Source organism: Dendropsophus ebraccatus, chromosome 6, assembly GCF_027789765.1.
Source record: "Dendropsophus ebraccatus isolate aDenEbr1 chromosome 6, aDenEbr1.pat, whole genome shotgun sequence".
NCBI lineage: Eukaryota > Metazoa > Chordata > Amphibia > Anura > Hylidae > Dendropsophus > Dendropsophus ebraccatus.
In genome coordinates, this window is record NC_091459.1 from 127787300 (window position 1) to 127805463 (window position 18164).

Genomic DNA, 18164 nt, shown 5'->3' on the forward strand with positions numbered 1-18164 from the left:
CCAGAACGGCTGTATAGAGCCACAAGACCAAAACAGATGGACCATATCTGCTCCTGGCTGCATACACCTAGGACAGTCAGATGTCCTCCACCTCCCCATCCTCTGAAGAATCTGTGGGAAGGAATAGGTCATCCGAGTGATGTTTGAAAATAAAGGCTGATATTTTCAGAATTGAGTCCTTACCAAAAGGGAATTATATATATATATATATATATATATATATATATATATATATATATATATATATACAGTAGCCGTTATTGGCCAGGAATGTTACAGCTGACCAGTCTTTTCTGTGGTGTGTGTACATAACCAAACAAGGGTATAAGACTGCTGTATATAGAGCAAGCTATAACCTAATCTCTCTATGCATACATAGAGCATACAATGTAAAATCAACTGGTACATAGGGAGAGAAGACCCTATATGTATACTGTATTTTTTCCTTTTTTCTTATGTCTCAGGTTTTACCTAAGGTATACCTTATACCTAAGATTATTATCCTGAAGAACCCCCCAAAATATTACAATCATGACGCAATCACTCAGCCCCATTTATGCGTTAACTGGCAAATTCAGTTTCGCATAGCATTGTCTACACCTGCGAGCATGACATAAATAGGCAGTCACAGACTTACAAAAGCAATTTAACACCATTACACTATGCACAGTTCCTGCCGTGACAACTTACTGTTGTGTAAGACAGCGATGAATATGAGTAACACTAAGCCTGGATTTCTCTATTACTACTGCATTACTTATTATGATGCCATTCATGATGGTTGAACGACTGGCGTGGATTGCATCAAATAAAAGCTTCTAGTACATGAGAAGATAATCCTTCAATTGTTTTGATGCTCAGCAAGTGCTGAGCAGGGATAATGGTGGAATATCCTCTATGTATGTGAAAAGAATTCCATAACTCCACTTATTGTAGCTGCCTTGCTTTAGGCTAGGTTTTATATTTATTATTACTAACCTTATTACTATAATACAATGGGTGCAAGGGGCTTATTTTGGGCTAAGTTATGACAAGCAGCAATTTTGGGGGCAACTCCGGCATCAGCAAAAAAAAAAAAAACTAACAGACACAGACCCTATACTCATCATCCCTCCTAAATCAATCGCCATTCAAAAATCCCGCCGGCCGTGGTCCCCGTCAACCCCGTCCGCATTTTTATCTTCTTTTTTACTTCCGCAGTCCGATGGCATGAATGAGAGCGAAAAGGCTGCCGATGCGCATGCACAACAGCAGCCTTTTCATTGGCTGGATCTCATCACATGGCTTCCAGCTTGCCCAGCCAATCAGAGCTAAGCGAGTTGGAAGCCATGTGATGCATTCCAGCCAACGAAAAGGCTGCTGGTGTGCACGCGCACTGGCATCCTTTCCGCTTCCATTCATTCTAAAGCAAGAAGATGAAGAAGAGGAAGACCAGGTCAAACCCCCCGCTTGTGATGACATCATCACAAAATGGGCAGCGGGAGAAGAGTACAGGGGTTGACAGTAAATATAGTTTTTAGTGTATGTATAGTTTTTTATTACTTTTTTTGGAGGGGGGGGGAGAGGCGGAACGGCTCCAGGCAGATGACTAACACACATTAAAAAGTTGCCCTTTAAATCTATTTTCTGCCCCCCCCCCCCCCCCCCCAAATAGTTACTGGCTTGGTTGTAGCTCCACCCAAAGAGTGTTAAATTGGGCAAAAAAAATTTAATTAAAATTGAAACTGTCGTTTCACAAAATTTGTGAAAATGTCATCGGACACGTCCAAAGTTTTGATCGGTCAGTTGTGAGTGCTCAGACTCGTACCAATCTGGTAGTAGAGCCAGGAAAAGACTGTGCTAAGTACGGTCCTCTCCCAGCTTTGTATCATGTGATCAGTCGGACTCATAATGGAGCTCCATGGACCCCGACTGATAAGTCCAACTAATCACATGACAGAGCCAGGAGAGGACCTCGCTTAGTACAGTCTTCTCCCAACTCTATCTCCCAGTTGGTATGGGTCTGAAAACTCAGATCCGGACCAATTAAAACTTTTGACATGTCTCTATGGTGTGGCAAAAGTTTTGTGAAACGGTAGTGACACTTTAAGAAAATGGTCCAAATAAAAAACATACAAAAAAAATATATATTTTTTAGACTTTCTTCTTAGACTAGTTTAGTCAAAGTTGGGAGTGCTTGCTTCTTTATGTACTGAGCACCCTATGCCTGGCATCTCAGTTCCTAAGGAGTGTAATACTCAACTGCCCCCCCCCCTTCCCCCCGTTTCTGTCCGTGGGACTGAAATATCTTTACCCTACAATAGGTTATGGCTGGCCTAGGAGCTGACAGCTCTCTGCATCGGCATACAGAAGTATCCAACTGTATTTGAGTCCTGAATATGCAAGCAGAGTTTTTACCATGTGAATAAACATAAAATGTTGGATCCAGGATCTTCCTTTAATATAAATAATAAGAAAAAGCTTAGAGTTCAATGTTATAATTGCTATAATGTCCACAGCAAAAAAACTTTAGAATACCTGAGAGTTATAATCTATAGGAGTGACGTTGAGGTTTGGCTGTGTGGTTGAGGTAATGCTATAACACTTGGCATGGTCCGAGAATATTGATCTACAACACACATTTGTCACTAAAATACATTATCTCTTGACTCATCGCTTCCCTGTAGACTTGTTCCTAGGTACGAGGTATGGCGCACATCAAATGGGGCATAGGTGGTGTTGTAAACCCAAGAGCCGGGGTTAGGTCCAACTCAGCTCCAGGAGGAGCCTTAAAAGTAAAGCTCTGTAGCAATCTTGTGAAGAAGAGGAACAGCTCCATCTTTGCCAAGTTTTCCCCGACACAGCTTCTTCTACCTGAAGAAAAAAAGACACAACATTCAACGTTTTTAAAAATTATTTTGCATATACTATTATACTATTGCCCGTGTGTCCTCATAGAAATTACCCGGCATTGTCCAGACCTCTGGATCATGAAGTAGAATGAACATATATGTCTGTGGACTATTTTAGGAGAAGAGGAGGACCACAGTCATGCATAGAAGTATTTTTGGTTGGCTGTTGATGGCTAAAACTGGTCGGGACTTGCGACCACATGGTAAGGATAGAAAAGACAAGTCCATAGAGGCCATGTTAACGGTCAATTTTTTTAACCTCCATTTTACATATACACAAGGATTATTACTCAAACTAAAAACCTCATCTACATCATGTTTAGGAACCTGTCAAAAAGGAAGGCTAATGTATAGCCTGATGTTTTTTCGCAAAGGCCAGTATTTTTGTCCACACATGATACGAAATGTGACCCGTGGCTCTATTCATTCCTATTGGGCCCTCCATATAGAATGACTGGAGCTGTTGGAGAGAGTCGAGTACAGCATTCAACATTTTCTGGCAGCTCCATAGGAATAAGTAGAGCCGCATGTTATATGCCGCACTCGCAGCTGTATTCAATCTGGAGATTTGTGGGGGGTATAGCGGTCGTAACCCCCCCCCCCCCCCCCCCAATCTCCTGCTTGTCAGTGTGAGGTCAAAAACCTCTTTAAATTACCTGCTGAAAATGGTAAAAATGCATCATTTTTGACAAAATGTCCTTTGGAGTCAAGAAAATGCTTTGGATTAAACTCATTTGGTTTCTCAAAGTATGCTTCATCGCGAAGTACAGAGGTCAATAAGGGCATCACATATGTGCTCTGAAAAAGATAGTCACCAGGATTATAGCCCTCATACTGTACATGCCTTACAAAAAAAAAAAAAAAAAACACCAAAAACTTTAATAGTATACAATCCTGAAATTCTCATTTAAAAAAATAATAATAATTACAATAGAATTCATATTTTATTCTTCTAAAGGAGTTTTTTTCCCTATAGGCATTTATAACATACACACTGAGGCTATGTTCACACTACGTAAATCTACGGCCGTAGTTCTCGCCGCAGAACTACAGCCGTAGATTTGCGGGGTAGAACATAGCATTATTTGCTATGGGATCTCGGCCGGAGCATACACACATCGTATACACTCCAGCCGGTTCCCATACGGCGCCGCAAACAACTGACAGGTCCATTATTTGCGGACGGAATTCAATGAATTCCGCCCGCAGAAGGACCTGTAAGTTCACACAGTGAAGCGAGCGGCTCCGGCTGCTTGCTTCACTCTGTGCTATGGGAAGCTCTGATGTTGGCGCACGCTGATGCGCCCACATCAGAGCTCAACGGAGGAAAGATTATCCGTCCGGTACTTAAGTACCGGTCCTGATGATCCGGGCTGTGTGAACGTAGTGTGAACATAGCCTTAATTTGCATTAACAGCTGACAACTATGAGTCATCTGGGGTCTTCACCTAAATTGGGTCACCTGACCTGGGTTTGCCAATTCACTCTTGCATAGAAGTCCCAGCATTCTGTGCTGTTCATTAAACTTTTGCACAGTTCATTCCATAACTCTCATAGGCTTTGATTCGGAGGGGCCATGAGTAAGATATATAATGGATGTTATCAGTATAGAAACTTATTTTACTTACTTTTGGCAAAAAATACCCCCTGAAGGTGACATCCCTGGTGGTGGCATGGGGGATATTAGTTGGAATTATATTGGCAAATCTTTGAACCTCATGGATGACGGCATCTGTATACGGCATTTTCTTCCGATGCTCTACTTGAACTTCAGATGATCCAATAACTTTTTCTATTTCATATTGAACATTTTCTGGCATTAGGGAGAGAAAGGGGAGAAAAGGTTTGTGTTTTTTTTTTTTTTTTTTGTTTTTTTTAGAATTTTCCAATTTTGTAATAATATTGGGACAGTCATTGTGTTCTAATTTGTTGGGATGGACATACAAAAAAAAAATTCTTCTAATAAGAAAATAAATGCACTAACTGACTTCTATTAAACACTGTAGTTGGCACTATACATGACAAGGTACTGTGCGGGTTATCCGTAACTATCACCAGTTGCCAATGGAGTATCATGTGTTCTCTTCTTACATAGGGTTTTTAATACTTTTTTTAAACACTGGCTTATCAGAAAGATAGGTTTTTAGTATCTATGTGGTAGGGGTTCGATACCTCACACCCCCATCAATCAGCTTTTTGCATTGACTAAGAATGGTGCTATAGGCAACTGGAATACTCTGCCTTTAAATCTGTTAATTGTATATGTGGTTCTGGTAAATAGATAATCGGTGACAGTGCCGGATGTCGTTGCACCACAGATCTGATATTGATGACCTACCCTGAGGACAGATCAACAACAAAAAGTCCCAGAAAACCCATTTAAAAAAAGGGGCATTAGCTTTCATGACAATCCTAGTCTTTTATCATGAGTGTTACAAGTATTAAGGGGGCCTTAGAGCTAAACTTGAGAGATTGCACCAGAATATAAAAGTCTTTTTTACCTCCTATTGGTTTGTATTTAAAGGGGTTATCTAGTCTTAGAAAATGCACAGCTTATGTACATTCTTGCAAAAACAGCACCACCCCTGTCCTCAAGTTGTGTGTGGTTTTAAAATTCAGCTCTATTTATTTTAATGGACCTGAGCTGCAAAACCCACACCCAAACTGAGGACAGAAGAAGTTCTGTTTCTGTAAGAAAGTGGCCATGTTTTTCTAAGCCTGGATAACCCCTTTAAGGTGCGGTGCAGAAAGGAGAAGGTGGCTCAAGCTTTCTGCTCACTGACGCTTACATTGTGTATTGACTTGTATACAAGCTGAGACTTGAGACACCCATACGCAATGTCAATTGCTGCATCATGTTGATAATACATTGTGCAGGTATTATTTATCACATGTGGACATTTGTACACCCACTTACGATAAGAATATATAAAGATGGGAAAAAAAAGCTACTACTATGAAACGCTGGATTATTTTGAGTCATATAGTATAGTTCCTTACTTTGGATCTCAGGATATTTCATCATTAGGAGAAGACCCCATCGTAGAGTGGTTGAGGTCGTCTCCATTCCGGCAGCGAACAGGTTACTGACGACCAATGTTAAATTTTCATTGTGGAAATAAGAAGCAAATTCTGATTTATCCTAAAAAAAGAAAAAAATTTAAAAATCTTCTCACAAAAATGTGGATTATCAACAAATGTAAGACGTAGGAGCAGATATTATGTGCCATGTGGCTTTCTAAAAGGAAGCTTCTGGTGAGGATAATGCACAGTAGTACAACAAGAAGGATATTTCCTTCGTTATCTCTAACTTATCTAAGGGAAAGGTGAGGTTGGACACATCTATAGAGGTCAGTAAAATGCAACAAAACAACCTCATATTTCCCTGAATTTTTCATAAGTATTTCTAAAAGTTGATGGATTAATTGACTATATCGTGTAAGGCTAATGTGCAATATATGAATTCTGACATTGCCAAAAAATGTTAGCCAAGGGATCCAGTCGTACATATATGTTAGCGTTCATTCACTGTCAAAATATGGCTCATGTACAATACCTCTTGTTGCCTCACAAGAAAAGTGTCTATAAGAGTCCTCTGATCGTTCACATCTAGCTGCTCCTTGTGCTTTGTGAAGGTCTCTGTAATAAATGTATGTGCCTCTTCAGCATTCTCATGCACTTTTCTGTGGCTTCCTGGTAACCAGCGAATCACAGATTGGAAAGTGTTGTATAACTGCAATGGACAAAAGTGATGAATCAGTTATTTCCTATAGTATATCATCATAAGACACTAGGGAAAATTTTTTAAACTGGTATAAAGTAGAATTGTCTCAGATGCCCCCGGCAAATGATCAGATTCCCCCTTTCATTTTTTTAAAAAATCTGCAAGGAATGAAAAGTGGAATCTGATTGGTTGCTAGGGGCAACTAAGACAATTCTACTTTACATCAGTTCCCCCCCCCCCCCCAAAAAAAAAAAAGTGTGACATGTGATGAAATATTCAGGGGGGGGGGGGGCACTGTATAGGTGGCCAAGACCAGCCTCTTTTTCTTAGTGTATACCATAGTAAAATGAGTATTCATGGTTATGAGTAATGTAAGGAACTTACCATGACCATTGGGGTTGCTGCCAGCCTTATGTTCTCATTGATTAAATGCAGTAGTCTTAGAAACACTGGATCATCATAGTCAAAGCGGTGACCGAGCAATATAGAGACAATGATATTGGCCACCGCTGCATTTATTATCATTGTGTTTGCAAATGGTTTCCCTGAGAATTGTAGGCAAAGTACATATTACTATCACTGAAAATAAGTCTAATACAGTTTATTTAAACAAAATAAAGTAAAATAAAAATTAAAAAAAAAAAAAGTATAAGTTTCTCTGAAGTCCAGTCTTCTGTGCTGACCCAGAGTAAACAAAAATCTCCAGGCGATCAGATTATATCCCTGGATCAATGCCTCGTGTCCAGAAATAAATTAATTTATAATATTATTATTAAAAAAAAAAACATACTAAACAAATAACAAAACCTTTTGACAATGACATCTATAGTCTCACTGCTCTTGCAGTAAACAATCCCCATTATTGAAAGGAATTCTTTTGTAAGAGCAATAGAGAAGCTGGAACGATGATGATGATCCATTACAACTGAGAATGGGGGGATGAACGGGACTTAAGACACCATTATAGTTATTTATGAATATTGCTATGGTAGCAAAGAAAACTCTATCACTCACCTCCATATGACGTAACTTTCTTTACTAAGAAGTCACATTCTTCAGTGATTCGGTTTTCAATGGGTTTCTTCCCCATCCCCAGATCTCTTAGGGTTGAAATTGTAAACCTTCTCATTACTTTCCAATTCTCACCATGGGAGAAAAGAACACCTGCAAAGAAACTGGTCGACAGAGGAAATAGAGGAAATTGCTAATTCAGAATTATATAGAAACACAACATACTGTCCAGTCTTTAGTGTCTCTCTATAGTGTCTACAGAAGTCATAAAGTGTGCACAGAAATATAAAGTGCAGGTAACTTGGTGAGTCCAAAACTCTGCTTTCCAGTTTAGAAAAGCAATTATTATAGATCCTGTTAGGGGATTCTGATTCATTGGCGGACTGAGGGGGTCCACTGTTCACAATCCTAGTCTCCGAGTAGAGAGACATTACAAAGAGTATCTGTCACGAGTGGCTGGGGGAAGATAAGACACAAGACAGTGGGCCCTAAATCTGACCCCACCCACTGTCACCTGCCTACTTGCCTCAGTCGACCCTAGGCGGTCGCGGACAACCACGAAGACAATCCCTATACTGTATACGTGCAGAACATAAAACGCAGACAGACAGACAAACAAAATGCGGAGAGTCAACTAGCCGAGTCAGGAACCAAACGAGCAACGCAGTACAAAATCAGAACCGAGCGGAGAATCAGGGGACAGGCAAAAGGTCAGAATCCAGGCAAGACAAAATGGAGAAGGATAGGACAGAATACAAGGGACTGGGGAGCTGGGATCAGGACAACTAATAGCCAGCGATAACCTGCTGGCCACACTGAAACTTTATACTGGACCAGGAGCCCGGACCAAAGGCTGATTGGTCCGGCCTCCTGAGTCCAGCCTCACTGCAGCTGTTGCACTGCAGGCTGAGCGGCCGGGCGACCTGTCACTCAGCCCGAGTGCAAAACACATCAGCTGCGTGCCGGCCCGCCAGCTGACGGTCACGTGACCCCACGGCGTCCCCGGTTGCTAGGGACGCCGTCGGGTCTCCGTGACGTCACTCGGCTCCGGCGGGCGGAGCAGCGGCGCGCTCCCGAGCCGACAGCCGGAGCCGAGCTGGAAGGAGACGCCGCTGGAGCCGGACAAGGTAAGTTCCTTACATTACCCCCTCCCCTATGAGGGGCCTCAGGACCCTTAGTAACAGGACCTGGTTTAGACGGGTTGTGCAAATGATATTGCCGAATGAGACGAGGTGCATGCATATCCCTACTTGCTACCCAAGTGCGCTCCTCTGGGCCAAATCCTCTCCAATGAACCAGATACTGTAAAGAACTCTGAACTCGGCGAGAATCCAGAATCCTCTCTACCTCATATTCAAGTTCACCCTGAATAATCAAAGGAGCAGGAGGAGCAGACGGTAACACGGGATTAATATATTTCTTTAACAGAGACTTATGGAAGACATCGTGAATTTTTAGACTCTTAGGCAACAGTAACTTAAACGAAACTGAGTTGACAACTTTTACTATGGCATAAGGACCAATATATTTAGGAGAAAGTTTACCAGATGGTGTTTTCAATCTCAAGTTTTTAGTAGAGAGCCATACCTTGTCACCTACCCTGTACTCAGGGCCAGATATACGTCTTTTGTCTGATTGTTTTTTACAATTTTCTTGGGCTTTAACCAGGTTCTGAAGAGCCTGGGCCCAAACTGTGCACAGTTTTCTGTAGATTTTTTCGGCGGATGGATTAATGGACTCGGCCGCATGTACAGAAGAACAACGAGGATTAAACCCAAAATTACAAAAAAATGGTGACATTTTGAGAGACTGACTTTCACGATTATTCAGGGCAAACTCTGCCAAAGACAGGTATTCTCTCCATTTCTCCTGTGACCCTGCAACAAAACATCTCAAGAACTGCTCCAGTGACTGGTTAACCCTTTCCGTCTGACCATTGGACTGCGGATGGAAAGCTGAAGAAAAGGACAAGGATATGCCCAGGCGACCACAAAACTCCCTCCAGAATTTAGACACAAATTGTACTCCCCTGTCAGAAACAATATTCTCTGGTACACCATGTAAACGTAAGATATGATTAATAAAAAGAGAAGCCAAGGTACGAGCATTAGGAAGCTTGCTGAGAGGAATTAAATGGCACATCTTAGAGAACCTATCAACCACCACCCAAATCACAGTTTTACCCTTAGAGGGTGGTAAATCAGTTATGAAGTCCATTGAGATGTGGGTCCACGGTCTAGCAGGTACCGGTAGGGGTTGGAGAAGTCCCTCGGGTAATCTGCGAGGAACCTTGGACCTGGCGCAAATCTCACAAGCCTCCACAAACAGCTTAGTATCTCTGACCCAAGATGGCCACCAATAATGACGAGATAATAAATACTTAGTACCAGCAATACCTGGATGACCTGCCAAAACTGAACAATGTGTTTCTTCCAGGACTCTCAAACGAAGATTTGGGGGAACAAACAGTTTGTTCTCCGGGGTATTTCTAGGCGCCATAGATTGAGACTGGACGACTTGGGCAGCCAGATCGGGCTGCAGTATAGCCACCACCACCCCCGGAGATAAGATGGTTTCAGACTCCTTTATGGGGACTTCATTGACGTCGAAACTACGAGATAAAGCATCTGCCCTTACATTTTTGGAACCCGGTCTGAAGGTGATTTCAAAGTTAAACCGTGTGAAAAAGAGTGCCCATCTGGCCTGTCGTGGAGTAAGACGCTTAGCTTTATCTAAATAAACAAGGTTTTTGTGGTCGGTTAAAACCTTAACTTTGTGTTTAGCCCCCTCTAGAAAGTGCCTCCATTCATCGAAAGCCCACTTAATGGCAAGGAGTTCCCTATTGCCTATATCATAGTTGCATTCTGCTTTGGAGAACTTTCTAGAGAAATAGGCAATGGGTCGGAGATTGGTGAGAGTTTCAGGACCCTGTGAAAGAACAGCCCCCACCCCTACCTCTGAGGCATCCACCTCGACAATAAAAGGTTGCTCAAAGTCAGGTTGAATCAACACCGGAGCTACAGAAAAACATCTTTTAAGTTTGTCAAATGCCAGAATGGCTTCAGGAGTCCAGTTATCCACATCAGCTCCCTTTCTGGTAAGATCTGTTAAGGGCTTAGCAATCACTGAAAACCCCTTAATAAATTTTCTGTAATAGTTAGCAAATCCCAAAAATCTCTGTAAAGCTTTAAGATTCCTTGGGCGCTCCCACTTGGTAATGGCCGTCACCTTAAGGGGATCCATCCCAAAAGAACTAGGGGTGATTTTATATCCCAAAAAAGAGACCTCCTGAACACCAAACTGGCACTTTGACAATTTAGCAAACAAATGGTTAAGTCTTAGGAGTTCCATAACCTTACGAACATGACCAACATGCGAAGACCAATCTGGAGAGAAAATCAGGATATCATCCAGGTATACCACTAAAAAACGTCCCAGGTAGTCGCGAAAAACATCGTTAACAAAACGTTGAAAAACTGCAGGTGCATTACACAACCCGAAGGGCATGACAAGGTATTCGAAGTGTCCTTCGGGGGTATTGAAGGCAGTTTTCCATTCATCGCCCTCCTTTATACGAATCAAATTATAGGCCCCCCGGAGGTCAATTTTGGAGAACCACCGGGCCCCTACAATCTGATCAAACAAATTAGGAATCAGAGGGAGAGGATGTTGATTTTTAATCGTGATTTTATTTAATTCCCGATAGTCAATGCAAGGGCGTAAGCCACCATCCTTTTTGCCCACAAAGAAAAACCCAGCACCAAGGGGAGAACAGGAAGGACGGATGTGACCCTTATGTAAACTCTCTTTGACATAATGACGCATAGCCTCTCTCTCTGGTTTAGACAAGTTAAAAATGCGTCCTTTCGGGTACTTGGATTCAGGAACTAGATCAATAGCACAATCGTATGGACGATGAGGAGGTAGCTCGTCCACCGATTTTTCATCAAAGACATCAAGAAAATCAGATAGAAATTCAGGGAGCTCTCCTTCTAACGAAGAACATTCGGTTAAATTCAAAGAAATACAATGGGCGGCACAACCTGGTCCCCATTGGACAAGTTCTCTGTTTACCCAATCAAACACAGGGTTATGCTGGGTCAACCACGGTAAACCTAAAATAACATCAGAGGACAAATTGTCCATAACCAAAAAATCTAGACACTCAGAATGGATCGACCCCACTTTCACTTCGAGAGGAGGAGTAATATATTTTACCCTTCCTTGGGCCAATGGGGTAAAATCCGCCCCCGTGATACTCAGCGGGCATTTAAGCTGAAGCGGGCATATCCCCAGACCGGACCAAAACCCGGAATTAACAAAATTAGCGGATGCCCCTGAGTCAATATGGGCAAACCCCGAGATACATCTCTCGCCCAAGCATAGCGAGATGGGAACCATCAATTTATTCTTATTGAGTGGTACCTGTGCGCCTGAGTGACCCCCTCGATAGTCACTCAGGCGCTGGAGTTTTCCGACGATGTTCCAGGCCTGGAGGTACATTCCCGCACCCGGTGTCCAGCTTTGCCGCAGTATAAGCAAAGATTATGCTGCATCCGATGGGCTCGTCTAGTTCTTGTATCGGTGGCGCCAATTTGCATAGGTTCCTCCGGTGGTGGCAGCAGGGAAGAGGGGTTTTTAGGAAAAGACACAGGAGAGAAAGAGGTACTACAAGGTTCAGAGGTGCACTTCTCCCTTCGTCTGTCACGCATCCGGCGGTCTACCCTAATGGCTAACGTCATTGTCTCTTCTAACGTTTCAGGGGGAGGATAAGCTATTAACAGGTCCTTCAACTGGTCAGAGAGACCCACCCGGAACTGGTAGCGCAGAGCGGAGTCGTTCCAACCAGATGGGATACACCACTGGCGGAACTCTGCGCAATAATCTTCCACTGGTCTTTTCCCCTGTTTTAGGGACGTCAATTGTCGCTCGGCCACTGCAGTCCTGTCAGGGTCATCGTACAATAGTCCCAATGCCGAAAAGAAAAAGTCCACAGAAGTTAGTTCTATGGCGTTAGGAGGGAGAGAGAATGCCCACTCTTGTGGGGGACCCTGCAGGAGGGACATGATTATTCCCACTCTTTGGGCCTCATCTCCTGACGAACGGGGACGCAGTCGAAAAAACAACCGACACCCTTCTCTGAAGGTTCGAAAACTCTTTCTATCCCCCTTAAATTTTTCCGGGAGTTGTACAGGCGGTTCAGGGGGAGAGGGCGTGGTCATCGTAACCTGTCGAGGAGCAGCCTCCTGCTCCTGAACCCGTTCAGCGAGATTCTGAACCAATGTGTTCAGATTCTGCATCTGTTCCACTAGTGCCTTCATAGGATCCATGATAACAAATCGTTGGCACACGTCACACAAAATTTTTGGGCTGGCTATTCTGTCACGAGTGGCTGGGGGAAGATAAGACACAAGACAGTGGGCCCTAAATCTGACCCCACCCACTGTCACCTGCCTACTTGCCTCAGTCGACCCTAGGCGGTCGCGGACAACCACGAAGACAATCCCTATACTGTATACGTGCAGAACATAAAACGCAGACAGACAGACAAACAAAATGCGGAGAGTCAACTAGCCGAGTCAGGAACCAAACGAGCAACGCAGTACAAAATCAGAACCGAGCGGAGAATCAGGGGACAGGCAAAAGGTCAGAATCCAGGCAAGACAAAATGGAGAAGGATAGGACAGAATACAAGGGACTGGGGAGCTGGGATCAGGACAACTAATAGCCAGCGATAACCTGCTGGCCACACTGAAACTTTATACTGGACCAGGAGCCCGGACCAAAGGCTGATTGGTCCGGCCTCCTGAGTCCAGCCTCACTGCAGCTGTTGCACTGCAGGCTGAGCGGCCGGGCGACCTGTCACTCAGCCCGAGTGCAAAACACATCAGCTGCGTGCCGGCCCGCCAGCTGACGGTCACGTGACCCCACGGCGTCCCCGGTTGCTAGGGACGCCGTCGGGTCTCCGTGACGTCACTCGGCTCCGGCGGGCGGAGCAGCGGCGCGCTCCCGAGCCGACAGCCGGAGCCGAGCTGGAAGGAGACGCCGCTGGAGCCGGACAAGGTAAGTTCCTTACAGTATCACTATGGAGGACTTATCATGTCCTGCTTTGCACAGATAACCCATTGATGTACATGGATGCTGTGTAATACTTAATTACACCTATGGTGGTGCTGCAGGGAAATAAAGCATCTACTTCCGGGTTTCCCCACATTTTACAGCGGATCTATAGAACAAAATTCTTATTGTTTAGAGTTATTAAGCTGATGACAAAGTGGGGAACACAGGTATCTATAACATAGTAAATTCCATTTTCTGTTTTCTGTTATATTGTCCTATTGTATACAAGGAGGAATTTCAGATCTTAGCAAGAACTAAAATCTATTGTGATGGTGCAATCACTTTATGAAGTCCTCTAAACATATTGTATTATGTTTATGCACTACACTACAGTTTAAAGTGTCACTGTTTTTATAACTTTTAAAAGCTATAACGACAGGTACACTTTAAGCAATGGAAATAATTAATAAATAAATAAGCATACCTTGTGTCAATGAAAGGATGCTCTGAAAAATATTCTGTAAAAGGCCATAGATTCTCATGTTGAAAGGGAAAATAATAGTTAAAAAATATTAGTTAAGATGATCTTAGATGTTCATTATATATATATATATATATATATATATATATATATATATATATATATATATATTTATATATATATATATATATATATATATATATATATATATATATATATAAAATTCATTGGCACTCCCCTTTGTAAGACCCACATGACCCAAATTAGCAGGATACACCTGTGCTCACATGTCAGTACCTCCTATCTTTCCTATTCTATCTGCAGCAGTAATTGTGAGTACAATACCATATTCACACTTGTGTTGTTTGGCGGCAGCTTTCTCCGCCGGTGTTGCCTGCTGGGTTTGGGGGGGCACTTTGGGTTTGGTCCTGTGACATTGGGGTTGCAGGGCCATTCCATGGCCTCGCTTCCCTGTTTGTGCACGCTTTGCGGGGTTGGCGGTCGCTGACTGATACAGTGTGGGGTTAATGTAGGGACCCATGTGAACCAGGAGACCGGCACGTGGTACATGGGGCAATATGGTTTGATCAAATTGTATACCAACATCCTGGCGTTGGTTTTTATATATAGCCGAGTGACAGTAGTGTCAGCCATAGATGTGATGTGCAACAGCTCCTTTCTCTCCATGTCGTATATGCAAAGAAGGGGTCCGTGAAGCCTCAGTTGCGAGTCTCAAAACTCGGGAATAGCCAGATATCACTCTCTCCAGAGAAGGAAGCCCGTTGCCAAGGGGTGCCTCCTAGTGGGCAGAGCACCAAACCACCCTGATACGTAGTCCCTCAGGTCCTCACTCTGTTGCGAGCTTTGTGACCTAAATAGGGAAACACCAGGGTGGCCCCTGCAAGTCAAAGTCTAACTCTGTGGTGAGTATAACGACATAAGACAAGGGTTACTAAGGCTAGGCATCCATCCACAGACTGCAGTCTCGGGGTATTTGCCCCTCCTCAGTGTGAAAATTTTCCCCCGGTAGCCAGAGTCCTGCTCTACACTGACGAGGGGCAAATACCCCGAAACTGCAGTCTGTGGATGAATGCCTGCCTTGGAAACCCTTGTCTTATGTCATTATACTCGCCACAGAGTTAGACTTTGACTTATAGGGGCCACCCTGGTGTTTTCCTATTTAGGTCCCAAAGCTCGCAACAGAGTCAGGACCTGAGGGACTACGTATCAGGGTGGTTTGGTGCTCTCCCCACTAGGAGGCACCCCTTGGCAACGGGCTTCCTTCTCTGGAGAGAGGGATATCTGGCTATTCCCGTGTTTTGAAACTCGCAACTGAGGCTTCACGGACCCATTCTTTGCATATTCAAATTTTGTAGGGGACAATCAGTAAAGATTTGTAAGGGAGTACGCCATTGGATTTTTTTGCTGTTCTCCCTGAGTTCAGTGATTGTTGTGTTTTGTTGGTATATATATATATATATATATATATATATATATATATATATATATATATGTACACATACAAACAAACACTATTACCAGTTATACATGTTGCAGATCCTAGACAAGGTTTAATGCCACACAATATGTATATACCTTTGTCTCAATAACAGGCTACTACCACTATATACTGCTAAAATAACAGACTGCACATTTTGGGGATTAACATAATAAGTGTATTAACCCCTTAGCGACCCATGACGTATCTAATACCGGGACCCCGCTCTGAACGGCGCTGATCCCGGCTGACACGTGCAGCCGGGCAGTGCCTCTGTTAGCCGGCGCGGGTCCCGTTGCCGCGCCGGCTAATTAAGCACTTCAATGCAGCTGTCAAACCTGACAGCTGCATTGAAGGGCTTGAGACATCACATCCCTGGTGTCTAGTGGGTCGGATCTCCCCCCGCGATGCGATCGCGGGGGGGAGATCCGTTCTTCTGCCCGTGCCGGGCCTCAGCGTCGGAATGACGCTGATCCCGGCTCGGCAGTAGATTGCTATGGCCTGCAGCAGGCCATAGTAATCTATGACCGATCTCATGGATCTTTGCTGTGTATATACACAGCATTGATCTCTATGAGAGATCATTGCTGTGTATATACAAGCCCCCCAGGGGGGCTTCTAGTGTATGTAAAAAAAAAAGTAAAAAAGTGTTTTTATTAATAAAAAATCCCCTCCCCTAATAAAAGTCCAAATCACCCCCCTTTTCCCATTTTATAAATATAAATTAATAAATAAATAAATAAATAAACATATTTAGTATCGCCGCGCACGTAATCGCCCGAACTATTAATTAATCACATTCCTGATCTCGCACGGTAAACGGCGTCAGCGCAAAAAAATTCCAAAGTGCAAAATTGCGCATTTTTGGTCGCATCAAATCCAGAAAAAATGTAATAAAAAGCGATCAAAAAGTCGTATATGCGCAATCAAGGTACCGATAGAAAGAACACATCATGGCGCAAAAACTGACACCTCACACAGCCCCATAGACCAAAGGATAAAAGCGCTATAAGCCTGGGAATGGAGCGATTTTAAGTGACATATATTTGTTAACAATGGTTTGAATTTTTTACAGGCCATCCGATACAATATAAGTTATACAATATAAGTTATACATGTTATATATCATAGTAATCGTAACGACTTGAGGAACATGCATAACAAGTCAGTTTTACCATAGGGCGAACGGCGTAAATGCAAAACTCCCCGAAATCAAAACAAATTCGTTTTTTTTTCAATTTGACAGCGCAAATGATTTTTTTCCGATTTCACAACATATTTTATGGAAAAATTATGCCTGTAATTGCAAAGTACAATTGGTTTCGCAAAAAATAAGCACTCATATAAGTCTCTAGGTGAAAAAATGCAAGCGCTATGGACTTTTAAACATAAAATGGAAAAAGCAAAAGCGCAAAAACGAAAGTTGGCTTGGACCTTAAGGGGTTAATATAAAACTTCTTTTTTATGGGGGGGGGGTGTCAAAGGGAGGGGAATTTAAGAAACAAAGAGAAATTGGTGTTGAGTGGAAAGTGCGGACTGTTCTTCCAAAAAAGAGTGACTGGGTAGACTTGTAACTACTCTATAATTAATATTTGGAGCCTCGGGTGCCCCTAGAGGGTAGCTACCCAGTTCTTACCTTGGGGGCTATAGCCTAACTACTGTATAAGATTCTAACATTGGACAAGTGCTGGGATTTATGAAGGTGCAGTTATCTATCTTACCACAGTTTATTTATAGCACTATTATCAACCTTGTAATATCCGCCCCACACAAACACACGCACACACACACACACACACACATACACAGACACACACACACTCACTCATTGACCTTGATAGATCTCTTCTAGTTGTGGTATAAGGAGAGATCAATCACGGGCAGCAGGACTAGCGGAAGTAACCCAGGACTAGCCTGATGTGAGCATGAACACAATCATTGATTCCCTTTAAGACAGTCCCTTAGATCAACGAATCTATGTGCTCGTAGGACACTGGTATCTGCATTTGGTTGATTCATTCCATGATATCAACAATAAAAAAAAAATTAAGAAGATAAAAACGAAGTTACCGTATCCCTTTGTTATGTCATGGAATATGGGGATATGAGGTCGTTCAGAAAACTCCTCTGCACAGTTGACAAGAGCGTCCTTCACCGTCTCATATCCACACAGTATAACTATCTTCTGGCTTCCTATCTGTACACTGAACACCGGGCCGTACTCCTTAGAGAGCTGGGAACGGGAAGAGCTATATTAAGGAATTATTCCTGTATAGATCATACGCGTCCATACTGAGGTACAAAATGTTACCTTACCTCTAGGAAAGTCTGGTACGGCCTCTTCAGGTTTAATATGTGCATATTTCCAATGATCGGCAAGGGTTTGGGTCCAGGTGGGAAGTTTTTGAAATGGTTGTCTTTTGACCCATTAAAAAACTTTATTAAAAATAGGCAAAATAAAATCAGTACAAGAATCACAACTGGGTCAATTGCCAACAT

At 43.0% G+C, this 18164-nt stretch overlaps 1 protein-coding gene across 1 annotated transcript; it reads right to left on the minus strand.

Moving 5' to 3' along the window:
- Nucleotides 1–2674: 2674 nt before the first annotated feature.
- LOC138796044 (cytochrome P450 2K1-like) lies at nt 2675–18164 on the minus strand. The gene is made up of 9 exons (XM_069975930.1): nt 17982–18164; nt 17736–17898; nt 7630–7779; nt 7000–7160; nt 6448–6624; nt 5892–6033; nt 4520–4704; nt 3548–3689; nt 2675–2853 (listed from the first exon to the last, which is right to left on the minus strand). Exons 1-9 carry the CDS (start codon nt 18162–18164, stop codon nt 2675–2677), a joined length of 1482 nt encoding a protein of 493 aa, XP_069832031.1.

Bases quoted from the DNA above. Each gene is read 5' to 3' on its own strand.
- LOC138796044 (XM_069975930.1), bottom strand. From the start codon at position 18,164: ATGTTGGCAATTGACCCAGTTGTGATTCTTGTACTGATTTTATTTTGC. The intron at 6,625-6,999 runs GTAAGTTCCTTA...TGTCCATTGCAG, and splicing joins CAGCAACCCCAATGGTCATG to TTATACAACACTTTCCAATC. The intron at 4,705-5,891 runs GTAAGGAACTAT...CCCTAATGCCAG, and splicing joins GAAATATCCTGAGATCCAAA to AAAATGTTCAATATGAAATA.